Raw genomic sequence first — 12396 nt, 5'->3', positions numbered from 1 at the left:
TCCCGTGGCTCTCCAGGATCCCGCGGCGCTCCGCTACCTCGCTCTTCTTCCGCAGCTGAGCTCCCCGTCCAGGTGTGTGCGTGCGCTTGTAGGAGAGCCCCGGGCGCCGCCGCAGACCCTCTTCCTCCTCCATCCTCCTCCAGCGCCCCTGCCAGCCTAGGCTCCTTCCCGCTCCCCTTCCCAAGGTCACTATGGGGACGCGAGAGAGGGATTTGTGTTTAATTCCTGCCGCTATTCAGAGGGAAAAGAAAATAAAGGGACCAAAGGCAACCAGAAAGCAGTTTACTTTAAGCCTTTATTATTGTAGATTGAAAGAAGTTTATATACAAGAAATATTTCCAGCAAAACACTCACCAAATGGCCTTCGAATCAGGGGCCCTCCACCTCCCAGCCCCACAATCAGCAGCTCTGCCTAGGACTCCCCTCACTTGGGGACCTCAGGCTCTCCCCCCACCTCTCTTTCCCCGGACTCCATCACCCCAACATCATTCCCCAGGAGTCTCGGCTTTTTCTCTCTCTCTGGGGCGCTGCGAACCTCGCCAATGCCTCTCAAGCTATCTTCCTGTGGTCCCAAAGCAGACACCCCAACTTCCCTCCCATTTAAGGTGGCTTCCCCCACGGAAACCCAGAGCACTCTCCCCCTCAAGGTTTAGGTGCTGTTTTGAGGCCCCTGCAATTCAGAACTAGCTCGTGGTCAAGACCAGTTAGAGACAGTTCGTCATCAGCAGTGGGGCTCCTGTGCACCCAAAACAAGTGGGGGAAACTACCCTGCCCACCCCCTCCCCATCCCCGACATCCCTTCCCCTACCAGGGATAGGAAATAGACACAAAAGCAACAGGGAACCCCCTCTCCCCGCGCGACAGGTGGGTGCCAGGCAACTAGCTCAGGTGAGCTGAGAGTCTCCTGGAACCCAGCTGCGCTCAGGGCGGGCAGGCGTGGCCAAGGTGTCTGTGTGCTGCGGGAAGCACCCGGCCAAAGCACTTGGCTGAGGGCACGCTGGGGAGCGGGTGTAAGAAAATGCTGTAGAGGCAAAGTCCTGGGGGCATACGGACAAGGGCAAGCCGTATCCCGCGCTCAGAAGAGGATTTCCAGTGAGCCAGGCAGGTGTGAATGACATAGTTACAGAAGCAGAGTCCCAGGGAGGTAGGGGAGACTGTTCATTTGGCCGAGGTGCAGACTCAGTCTGAAATGGTGGCTCAGCACATCAGTGTCACTGGGGCCTCACCAAGCGTGACTTGGTTTGAGGCGCTTGCATGTGGGCTTCGAAGGCTCGAAGGCCCAGCCCACCAAGTTCAGTCAATTGTCAGTTGGATGTTTACACCCTCCGGGGCCGAGCGCCATGCAGTTGCTCATCATAGCGTTCCAACCAAGTGCGCAGCTCAGAGACCTGGTAGCCGTCGGGGCCACGGCCACCTTGGTACATAATAGTGCCACTCTGGATGACATAGAGACGCTCGAAGTAGGCGCCATAGGCCGAGCTGCTGGAGTTGGCCATGGTGTCGAGGACCAGAGCGCAGCCGGGCGCGCCTTGCTGCAGTACCCTAGCTGCGCTGACCCGGTCTTCCAGGCTCCGGTGCTGCGGGATGATGTAGGGGGAGTCAGTGGTGACCCAGCCGTCGGAGGGGTGCGCTTCCTCGATGTAGATGATGAGGAAGTCGACGTCGCGCTGGTACTTGGTGACCAGGCGCTGGAAGGCGCTCATGCGCGCCATGAACGGTGGTCAGGTGCAGCTGCCGAAATTGAGAACCAGCGGGCGGTTCCCTTGCGCGTAGTCGAGGATGCGCTGGCTCTGGAAGCCGTCGGGCAGAACCACCTCGGAGTTGGGCGCCGGACCGCCCTCGTGAGCCTGCTTGAAGAAATCCAACTTCTGGCCATGCCACACCGCCTTGAGCGACGCCAGGGTGCACAGGCGGTTGTCGTCGGACACGCAGATGGGCGGGTCATCGGGAGGCACCTCCTCGCCTTCACTGTTGAGCTCCACTTCGGGCTCGGGCTGCCCCCGGCGGCGGCGGCCCAGGAAATGCTTGCGGATGCACAAGAAATCGAGGAGCCAAAGCATGAAGGCCGTGCCGAGGAAGCGCGGGAAGAGCACGAGGCACGAGGCGGTCTGGGCGCAGAGCCTCAAGGAGTGAAGCAGCAGGGAGCGGAGCATGGTGGCTGCAGGCCCCGAAGCCCCCTGGGACCCCTCGCCCTCTCCGACCACCAACCGCGACGCGGCCTGGCTAGGCATCTGGGCTTCGGCAGTGCAGGGAGTTCAATTTATAGCCGAGGCTTCAATTGGCGGGAGACTCCACCTCCGGCCCGGCCCGCCCCCTTGCAACTTGAGCCCGGAGGGATCACCCAGCGGCGCGGCCAATGCCCTAGAAATCGTGGGCTGAGGGCGGGCGCAGGCGGGCGGAGGGCGGAGCGGCCGGGCCTGGGGCCGGTGGGGGCGGGCCCGGGCCCCGCAGCCAGCTCTCGGGGCCGGGGGACTCCGGTCGCCGCTGCCGCTGGGGATCGGGAGCCCGACCCGGGACCTGGGCGTCCGCTGGGGAGGTCCTCCAGCTGGCGCGAGCGCTGCACGCCGCCCTGGTCCCCGCCGCCTGGCTCCAGCCCGCGCCCCCCTCGCCGCGCACCTGAGCCGAGCTCCCCGGCGGCCGCCGAGCCGCGCCGGAGCTCCGGTTCGCTTCCCGCGCGCCGCCGCCAACGCCGCCCACGCCGCTGCCGCTCGTGCGGGGCCGCTGCCCAGGTGCCGCGGGAGGCCGGGTCCGCGGCCGCCGCTTCGGTGGCCCCGGCTCCCGCCCCACCGAGGACGCTGGCCCGCGAGGAGGCAACTTTGCGTTCCCGCCGCCTTCCCGGCTCGCCCGCGGGCGCCGCTCGCCTGCCGGAGCCCGCCCGCCCGCCTCCCGCGCGCGCTCACACTCGCGCCTCGCACACGGCCGCCCCCCGCACCGCCCCGCCACGCACACCGCGCTCCGCGCCCCCCGCCGCTGCCCGAGGCTGCCGCGCGCTGCCCCAGCCCGCGCCGCCCTGGCCGCGCCCGCCCCGTCCCATCTCGTTCCAGCGGGGCGCCGCGGTTCCTGGGTCAGCGGCCGCCGGGGCCCGGCTGAGAGGTGCGGAGGGCAGAGCCCGCTGGCGGGTTACCGCCGGGCACCGGAGACCGGAGGGCTGGGGAAAGCGGCGCCGGCCCTGCGCCCCCAGCCGACCCGGGCGCGGGGCGCCACGGGCGTGGGGCGCGGGGCAGCGGGCGCGGGGCGGCGCCGGCCCCGGGCGGCTCTCCCACTAGGGGTAGCTGTTGCCTGAACGCCGGAGCGCTCCCCTCTCGCCGCTTGCCTCGCCCAGCGCAGCCCCGGCCGCTGGGCGCACCCGTCCCGTTCGTCCCCGGACGTTGCTCTCTACCCCGGGAACGTCGAGACTGGAGCGCCCGAACTGAGCCACCTTCGCGGACCCCGAGCGCGGCGGCGCGACTCACCGCGGAGGCGCCCGGACGCGTCAAGTGCGTACTTTCAACCGTAAATGGGTGCTGAGCGTTTAGGGGTGCGGGGCAACTCCCTAACCCGTGGGGCCCTGGCCGGCCCTGCCGCGGCGTCCGAGACCTTCTGATCCCTCGCTGCGCGCGGCGCGGGGTTGGCGACTTGGGCTCAGGGGCGGCGGGGCGGGGAGGTGCCTTGACCTAGGGTCCCAGAGGCCGGGAGCAAGTCTCCTTTCGCATTGGACCGCTGTGTCCCCCAGGGCAAAGCCTGAACCAGGCCAGGAGGGTCTGTCCCCCGTCTGGGGAGCTGAACTGCCCGGGACACTGTAGCAGTCGCGGCGATTTGTCTGGAGCGGCGGGGCTTGAGCCCAAGTCCGAAGCCGCCGCCGCCAGCGTCCCGTGCGTCTGCCGCCCCGGGACCTGCCGCGGAACTTCTTCTCGGGACGCAGACCGCGCTAGCCGCCCGGGCCGAGGTAGGAGCTGGCTGGGCTCGATAGGGCGCGGGCGAATCGCTTTCGGCAGCGAAGGAACGTGTCGGGAGAAGCCAACCACAGGACCAGGGCCCTAGCGGGCGCGCGGAGACGCCTGCCTTGGGCGGAGGTCCCCCCCTCCAGTTTTCGTGGCTCTGGCAGGGCCCTCTGTCCCGTGAGCTCCCCACTGGACCTGTGGCTCCAGGCTTCAGCAGGTCAAGCGCCCGAGTGTGCTTGGAGGATTGGCGGCGGGGTGGCATGAGAAAGTGGCCCCTCTTCTCCATCTCCCAGTCCGGCGATTTCTCTGCTGTCTGGGGCAGGGGCGCACACCCCAGGAACTTACCACCTAGAGGGAAGCCAGCCTGGTCTCTCCCCCTTGCCTCAATGCTCCCAAGCTGCCCCTCACCACTCTGGGTAGGGGTCTTTCAGGTGGGCTAGGGAATTCTCCTTGGAAGGCCCCCTGTCTGCTGCCCTCCATCAGGGCACCTGTGAGTTAGCTGGTCATCTCCTTTTCTGGCCTTTTTTTTGCGGGGAGGAGAGTAGAGAGAGAAGCCTTCTACTCGGCGGGTCTCTGAGAGGAGGTTTGGGGGGACTTCTGAGGTTGCCCCTCCTGGGCAGAGTCAAGGGGTGTTGAGGGTTCCAACTTTTACTGGACAATCTCTCAAGCTCGGACTCCCTGATTTCTGGGAGGTTTCAGTGTAGGGCTTGTGTCCTGCCCCCACCCACACAGCATTTGGTGCAGGCACATAGGATGGTTCCCCAAGCCCTTTTTCCACAGTTAATTTCAGAAAATGCATAAGCCACCTAAGGCTGGGAGAGCCTTTCTGTGCTGCCTGAGATCTGGTGGCATGTGCATGCATGTGTGTGCAAGTGTGTGTGTGTGCAAGTGTGTGTGCGCATGTGCATGTGTGTGGAAATGGTCTGGGTGGCTGTAAGACTGGCCCCTCTAGTCCCCTCTGCAGGCCCAGCCCAATAAGAAGCACCTGATCCACACTCTTTCTAGCCCCAGGGATGCTCAGGGAAGCAGCCCTTCTTGAGGGCTGTCATCTGTTCTGGGGATCTATGGCTGCTTCTTGGGCCCACAGACTATACTCCATACCTCCGGACTCCATAATATTGGACAAGGCTGGAAGGCCCATTTGGCTCCTGCAGCCTCTTGTGCAGTTGAGGACAGACCCAAGGTGCAGGTGATACTGGCCTTTGGGACACAGAACCTGGCTCAGTAACTCCCACTCCGGTCGCCTTTTCCCTCTTCTCAACCCTCTCTCCTCCGGAGCAACACTTGTCCCTCCTTCCTTCCTCTCTCTAGGGCTGCACCCCCAGCTCACCTTAGACCTGGCCCTTCCTACCTGTTGCCCCTACTGTCTTGTCCTGTCCCAGTGGTCAGGAGGGAGAGTACTGGCCAAAGGCCCAGCTCCACCTGTGACTCAGGGAAGCACCAGGCATCACCCGGAGGTCTCGGCCCCCAGAGGCCTGGCAGGCTCTGCTGTGGGGGAAGCAGAGTTTGAACTGGGGCTGCTTCTCCTGCCCTGCAACCTGACTGGGCCTCCCCCGCCTCCCTTTCTGTCTGCCCTCTTACAATTCCAGCAGGGGGCGGGCAGGGGAAAGAAAAGGAGGGACAAGTTGGACGGGGTCCATTTGGTGTCCAGGAACAACTTGGAGAGAGGCAGGGAGGGGACAGGCAGCAGGGCCCTGGCAGAGCGAGGGGAGGGCTGGCCTTTGGATGGCCTTCTGATTCCAAACGCATCCTCCTGGGGCAGTCTGCCCTTGAAAGGTAGGGCTTGGTGAACCCTGGTGCAGAGCCCCCCCGCCCTCGCCACCTCACTGCCCCAGTGCGGGGCATGGTAGACGGGTTTGCAATGGGTACAGTCTCTCTCTCCATTCCAGTAGAGCAGCTCCCAGGGCCCAGAGAGGCTGTCACTGAGACTTCCCTCGGGTGGGGTGGGTCCTGGTGGCCCTGCGTTCCCCTGCAGGAGGACCTCCTGAGGCTTCGGGCAGGAGCTGGTGCACACCTGGAGGAGAGTGCTGGTGAACGACAGGTGTGTGCCTCAGTGTTCTTGCTGCCTGGGTGTCAACCCTGCTTCACCACTGGCCCTTTGTTTCCGTCCCCTCCACTGACCTCTTAAAGCACAGAGACCCTCCGGGTACTTTCCTTCCTCTGGGCTTCCGCTCATGCTATTCCCTGCTCCCTTCCTCTACCTGGAGACCCCCATTCCTCCTCCTTCTCCACTGCCCTCACCTCCACCTGGGCCCTCTCAGCTCCCGGGAGATGGCTGAACCCCACTCCCTGCCCGCTAGTCATCCTCTTCAGCGGTCCTCCCGGAGCTGTCCTCAGCATGGCAGCCTCCACAGCCCCTGGGTTTCACCCCTGGTTTCCAGTCTGTCTTGGACTCCAGACCTGCCCCTCCCACGCTGGCCCAGATGGATCCTCTGCAGTGACTAACCCGAACTGGCACCGGGTGAGGACCCAATAAACCTTTGTGAATGGAGTAAATGAGTGCAGTGTGTACTTACTGAAAACTCTTGTTTGGGGAGAAACTCAGGGTATTTCACTCTGTCCTTTCGTGCACCTGCAGCAGTGAGCCGGGGCAGCATGTCGGCAGCCAGGGCTGAGCACCATTGGTCAGGACCTGCCGCTGTGAGCAGACAACACTTCCTGGGAAGTCCCCTTGGGGCGTGGTGTCTGGTGAATGCACCTGTCACCTGGTCACCGGGCCAATCTGTTTCCCTTTCTGGGCTAAACAGGTCTTCCCGGGTACCTGGGCCCTCCCATGGAGGTGTTTACACTTCTCATTTGCTTCAAAAATGAATTCTTCTATCCACACGCTTGTCTAGGTTGAGCATGGGGACACCCTGCAGGGGATGGGGCGGGAGATGGCCGAGGGACCCAGAGCTCCGGTCTGAGAGGTGTCCTCAACATGACAGATCTTCATCCCTCTGAAAGTTTGAGGCAGGCATGGGGGAGGTGGCAGGACTCTGGGGTGACTGGGCAGGCTGGGATCCCAGCCAGGACGGCTTGTCAGGGCCCCAGGGCCTGGATCTAGCAGGGGTGTTTGGCAGCATTTGGGGGTTGGAGAAGGTCTGGGACTCCCGGCCAAGGAAAGGAGAAGGCCTAGGAGGCAGTGCTCTGGCTACTTGCTGTGTGACCCTGGGCATCTCTGGCCCCTTCTCAGGTCTCATCTGCATCAGGTGTGGGTTGGGTGGCGACTTTCCAGTGCCTTTCCCATGCAGTCATTCTGCAGGCCAGAAGGTTCTAGGAAGTTCTAGGAGACCCTGTTCTGGCCCTGCCTGCTGTTCTGCAGCTGCTGAGAGCCCCACTTGAGGATGAAGGTGCCCCAGTGCTGGTCCTACCTGGCCTCATGCTCTGCCACTTCCACCCAGTACCGCCTTTGTCTGCCCACTTCCTGCTGCAGCTCAGGGCCCTCCAGCCCGGCCTGGGCTCTGACTCGTTCCTGGTATGAGTGCTGCTGTGCTCCCTGGTGCTCAGCCAGATCCCAGGGCACAGGACAATGCCTTGCCAGAGGTTGCCTTTGGGTGCCTGTGTCCCACCTGGAGCTGGGTGGGGCACTGGGATGCTGGGCTACTTGTGCCAAGACAGACCCTGCTCTCAGCTGGGCCCTGAGGCTGGCTGGAGGGCCACCTTGCGAGTCAGTCCCTCCTTTCCATCTGTGATCCTCTCTGGAAAAAGGTGGGGTTCACCTGACCAGCAGATAGGCATCCCAAGTCCATGTGCTTCTCTGAGCCTCAGTTTCTTCACTGGAGAGGCGGGCCTAATGTTTGAATGTGTTGTGTTCACCATGACATGAGGGGCAAGTGTAAAGTCTATATGTGTGCATGTGTGAGTTCGTGTGTGTGTGTGTGTCTATTTACTTAAACCCAGCCTTGTTCCAGAGTGGATTTCAGGATTCCTCTAAGAAGCTTTGGAATGCCAGAAGATACCACAAGTGAGAAGAAAAAATAAAACAAGAGGAAGGACATACTTCCCATATGGGGACAAAGTACAGCCACAGTGTCCTCCGCTTGGGCCATGGAACAGCCGCAGGTTTTGCCCTGATTACCCTGGTGGTAAAGTCTGATTGGCTATGACTCCCAGTGTCCAAAAGATAAACACGGGCTGTGCAGTGGAGCCGCACACTGCCTGTGCATGGCCATGCCAGGTCAGAAACCCAGCCCCTCTGCTTGGGAGGCACACAGGGCTCTGGCTGAAGCCTGAAGCTTGCGATCCTCAGAGCACAGACGTCCCAGGGCTGTGTGAAGTTAGTGAGACGAGGTGTACAGAGAGAGCTCAGGGAGGAGAGGGAGTCTCGATTGCCGTCACCCGTGGCTCGGAGATGCCTGTGACAGGTGACAGTGATGTGTGTGGTGGTGTGTTCACTGATGATGCTACACTGTAGGCCCAGGGCTGTGTTGTGGTGACAGGTGTCCTCCTGAACCGTTTGACCTTTAGGGAGGCCCCCTTCACTCAAGCACTGGTCATGGAGGGGCTCTGGTCACACAAGGACTCAGGCACGTTTTTGCCCCCGAGGAGCCCCCAGCCTGTCAGGACCCAGGGGCAGGGCAGGGTGGGATGGGTGTGCTCCAGCAGGTAGCAGGGACACCTGGCAAATGGGGTCGAATTGGGAGGCGTCTCAGGAGGTGGCCATGGGCAGAGGGACAGGCTTCTGGTTCTTTGCCACTCTCCTCTTTGAAGTCCGGCGCCTGGGAACAGACCTGTGGTAGCTGCACCTGCTTGGGTAGGAAGCTGTGGGCTCTCTTCTCGCAGGGGGACAAGAGTCATTTGCGGTACCTTCTGAGCAGGTGGGGGACAGCAAAGGACAAGAGGAGGCTGTGCCTGTGCAGCTGTGTGTCCCGGCACAGGCGCCACTTCACTCCCACGCCACCACATCCTCACTGGGTGACTTTGGGCAAGTGACCTGAACTCTGTGCCTCCATCTCGTCTTCTGTAAAATGGATGGCACATCCAAGCCCACCTCCCGGGCAGGGTGTTATGAGGACAGGTGGGGGCACGTTCGCACAGTCCCCAGAATGGTGCCCATGGCACCGGAGTGCTCCGTAGGGAAATAGTGGCAGCTGGCACTGAGTCCCCAACATAAGCCAGCACTGTGGGCCAGTGCTACGACTCCTGCTTTTGGGCACTTCACAAGCTATGGCCAGGGGCCCACCACCTTTGGCCACTCCTTCCCCACAAAATTCCTGCCAGGGCCCTGCCAGATAATAAGTCACAGGACTTCTCCATCACAGAAGCCCAACTCTGTGACACCTCTTGGTCCCAAGCATTTTCCTATCCCCCATTCATGTGTTTTGCTAGGACCGTTTAGGGTTGCACGTGGCAGAAACTTAATCCACACTAACTTTAGCAACTTTAGCGAAGAAGGAATGTACTGGCTCCAGTCAGTGAAAAGTCCAGGAGGAGCCATGCCTTCAGGCACGGCTGCATCCAGGCACTCAACAGGTGCATCCAGGCACTCACCAGGTGCAGCCAACACCTTGGCCCGCAGGCTGTCAGCTCCTGCCTTCTGCTGCATCCGCGTCACTGTAGGTGGATTTCTCCGCACATGGGCGAGATGGCCCCAGGAGCTCTGGCTCATGGAGTCCTTGTAGCACCTGTCCTGGCCATCCCCAGAAGAGAAAGCACCATTTCCCATGGCAGAAATCTGGTGGAAACAGGAGAGAGGGGGTTGGCTCTCTTTGGTCGGATCTGGGTCTTGTGCCCATCTCTGGGAGAGAAAGGTCCTCACTCACAGAAACTGAGCAGATCCTGGATTGGATGGGGAGAGATGCTTTCAGACACACACACATTCACTGTACTCACTGCAAGGATAGTGACAATAGTAGAAGCTGCTCTTTCTTGAGAAGTTATGACGTGTGCCAGAAAATTCTACCTTTTAAGGATATAGAGAGGTTTTTATCATCCCCATTTTACAGATGACAAAACTGAGGCTCTGAGAGGTGAAGTGATTTACCTATGGATGCATAGCTAAGGTCTGACCCCACAATTCACACTCACAAGTTAGCAAGAGATGTTTCTTTCACCAGGGTAGTCTGGGGGCAGAAGGAGTCTGCCTGGTGAGGGAGGGGAGGTGGAGATGTGGGGAGTGGGGAGGCCAAGAGGAGGGGACGCCAGGACCTGGCCTCTGGCTTGCACAATGGGGAGGGAACCCTGGAGAAGAGGTTTATGGGGGAGGCTGCTGAGTTTTTTGGGCACATATGCTAAGTTGGAGGTGTCCATGGTCCTCAGGAGATGTTCGGGATTTGGGGGACAGAGGTGAGCCTCGGCATCCTGGGAATCATGGCTGTTTGCTTTGCTTTGGGAATTTCACAGTGGGTGGGGGAAGGCGGCTGCTGACAGGAAGCACTTCCCATTTGGTGGAGAAGGCAGCCAGAGCCTGCATGGCACAGGCTACGACCTGGGCCTGTGACAGCGTCTACGACCGGGGCCTCAGGTTCAAGACAGACGCAGGGCCTGAAGTTCTCTGGCAGTTGTTTTAGGGCAAACATGTTGAGAATGGCATTTCCAAGGGCCTTGGACTGTGCCGGGGCACCAATGCCAGTAGGCCGGGGCCATTCCATGAGGACCACGCCTTTCTGAGGGATGCTTGGAATCCCAGACTGGGGTTCAAATTCCGACTGTGCTTCCTAGAGGCTATGTGGCCTTGGGCATGTCTGGAGCCTCTCCGGGCCACAGTTTGCTTATCTGGGAAGGAGTCATGGTAGCTTCTTCTCATGGGTTTACGGGGAGCTTGGGAGATGGAGGGTGGGGCAGCACACGGGGCTCAAGCTGCAGCTCTTAGTTAACTGCTTTTCCTTTGCAGGTGTCCGATGGATCTGATGGAAAGGTGGCAGGCGAAATGCACCTGGCCTCAGCATCAAGGGCCGTGAATGCCGTGGCAGTCGTAGCTATGTGGTCGGAGTGGACTAGGATGGTCCTTCCACCAAGAAGGCTGGGCCTTCCTGCTCCTCGTTGTCCAGCTGCAGAAAGTGATTGGGCTTGACACAACTGCCCCTTCCTCCACACACTCCCAAATATACCTACCCCTCCCCAACCCAGTCCTCCTCGCCAGACTGTGGCTCCCGGGTGACAGGGCAGAGTTGGACTCACCTCTGTCTGCCAGGCCAGCTCTCCATGGGGGCAGGTCCCAAGAGGCCTCTGGATTTGGACCAACTTCAGTGTGAGCTTGAGCAAGCCCTTAGCCTCCCTCAGCCTCCGTTGCATGAGGCGTTGTGCTGGTACGTCTCAGAGCAGGTGGCGCTACCTGGTGAGCCTGTCCATCAGACAGGCTGTCCATCAGACAGAGCCTGGGTGGCTCTGCCCATCATCTTTGTCACTGTAATGCTGGTTAACAAATAAACATGAAACAATGAGTGGTCATTTCTCAGGTGCCATGGAATCGATTTAGTGGGTCCAGGGCTCAGCCAGGGCAGGCTCCCTGGTGGGCCCGGCTGGGACGGTGGCCGCTGTGCTCTGCTCCATACCTCTGATCTTCTGCAAACTTGCCCAGGCCTGATCTCATGGCAACGGCAGAGGCACACGAAGGAAGCAGCACCCACACCTGAGCAGCAGGGAGCCCCTTGTGCTGCGTCTACTCACCCTGCATGGGCTCACGGCAGCCGTGGGTGAGCACTCACATGGGAGCAGAGGGCCTGGCGAGGCTGCTTGGCCAAGGGTCTGGGTGCAGGGAGACGTGAAGACTAGGGCTCTTTGCAATCTGTCACAGCGAGTGAGCCAAGGTGTCACCCGGGGACTTCTGATGGTGATCACCCACCACCCGGGTACTCCAGCTGGACCAGACCTAGCCCTGTCTTGAGGGAAAGACAGATCCTTGCCTCATCTCTTACCACAACCGCACCCAAGGCTGGTGGAGTCCACAGCCGTAGGGAGGCAGCTTCGGGGACAGGGTGGGAGGCTAGAGGCCTCTTGTATTCCAAAGGGCACAGATGTATGGGACAAAGCAGGGAACGACCCAGCATCCCACTTGGTCATGTTCCTGCCAGGAGACTTAGGTGCTGTCCGTGGCTTCATCTCTACCACAGAGACTGGACTTGGGCTTTGTAAAGGTAGCCCCCAGGGCTATGGTTCAGTCTGTTTGTAGAGAGACAGAGAGTAAGGGTGAGAGTGAGCCATGGAGAGAAAGAGGGGGCAGGCCTAGTCTCTGCCTCTAATTATTTGCCTCTTCCTCTTCTGCAAGTCCCCCTCAGTGGAGGTGGGATGGAGTGTGCAGGGGTTGAGGACTGGGGGATGGGTATGTGATGTGAACCCTTTTCCATGGTTCTGATGGCCTCACCCTGGGAGCCTGGGAGCTGGTCTGTGGGGTAATTCCGTGGGCAGAAGGGTTGGGGTGGGAGTGGGGGATCCCTTGGAAGCAGGGCTCTGTAGCCTTGTCTCCCTTCCCTTCCTGGGGGGTGGCTGTTCCTGGGAGGGGCGGGTGGTTGTATTTGGAACAGGAGCCTGTTACAGTTAAGCAGTTCAAGATGCT

At 60.9% G+C, this 12396-nt stretch overlaps 1 protein-coding gene and 1 long non-coding RNA gene across 2 annotated transcripts; one reads left to right on the top strand and one right to left on the bottom strand.

Annotated features, from left to right (window-relative positions):
- Nucleotides 1-277: 277 nt before the first annotated feature.
- DIO3 (iodothyronine deiodinase 3) lies at nt 278-2233 on the bottom strand. Its single transcript, XM_005595998.4, has one exon. The coding sequence runs from the start codon at nt 2229-2231 to the stop codon at nt 1317-1319; it is 915 nt and encodes a 304-aa protein (XP_005596055.3). The 5' UTR covers nt 2232-2233; the 3' UTR covers nt 278-1316.
- A 4828-nt stretch (nt 2234-7061) lies between these two features.
- Nucleotides 7062-11291, top strand: LOC141407330 (uncharacterized). Its single transcript, XR_012416138.1, has 3 exons — nt 7062-7377; nt 7814-8266; nt 10735-11291. It is a non-coding gene; the product is annotated as an uncharacterized lncRNA (long non-coding RNA).
- Nucleotides 11292-12396: the final 1105 nt, after the last annotated feature.

Source organism: Macaca fascicularis, chromosome 7 (assembly GCF_037993035.2).
Source record: "Macaca fascicularis isolate 582-1 chromosome 7, T2T-MFA8v1.1".
NCBI classification, from domain to species: Eukaryota; Metazoa; Chordata; class Mammalia; order Primates; family Cercopithecidae; genus Macaca; species Macaca fascicularis.
This window is presented reverse-complemented; position numbering and strand designations above follow the sequence as displayed.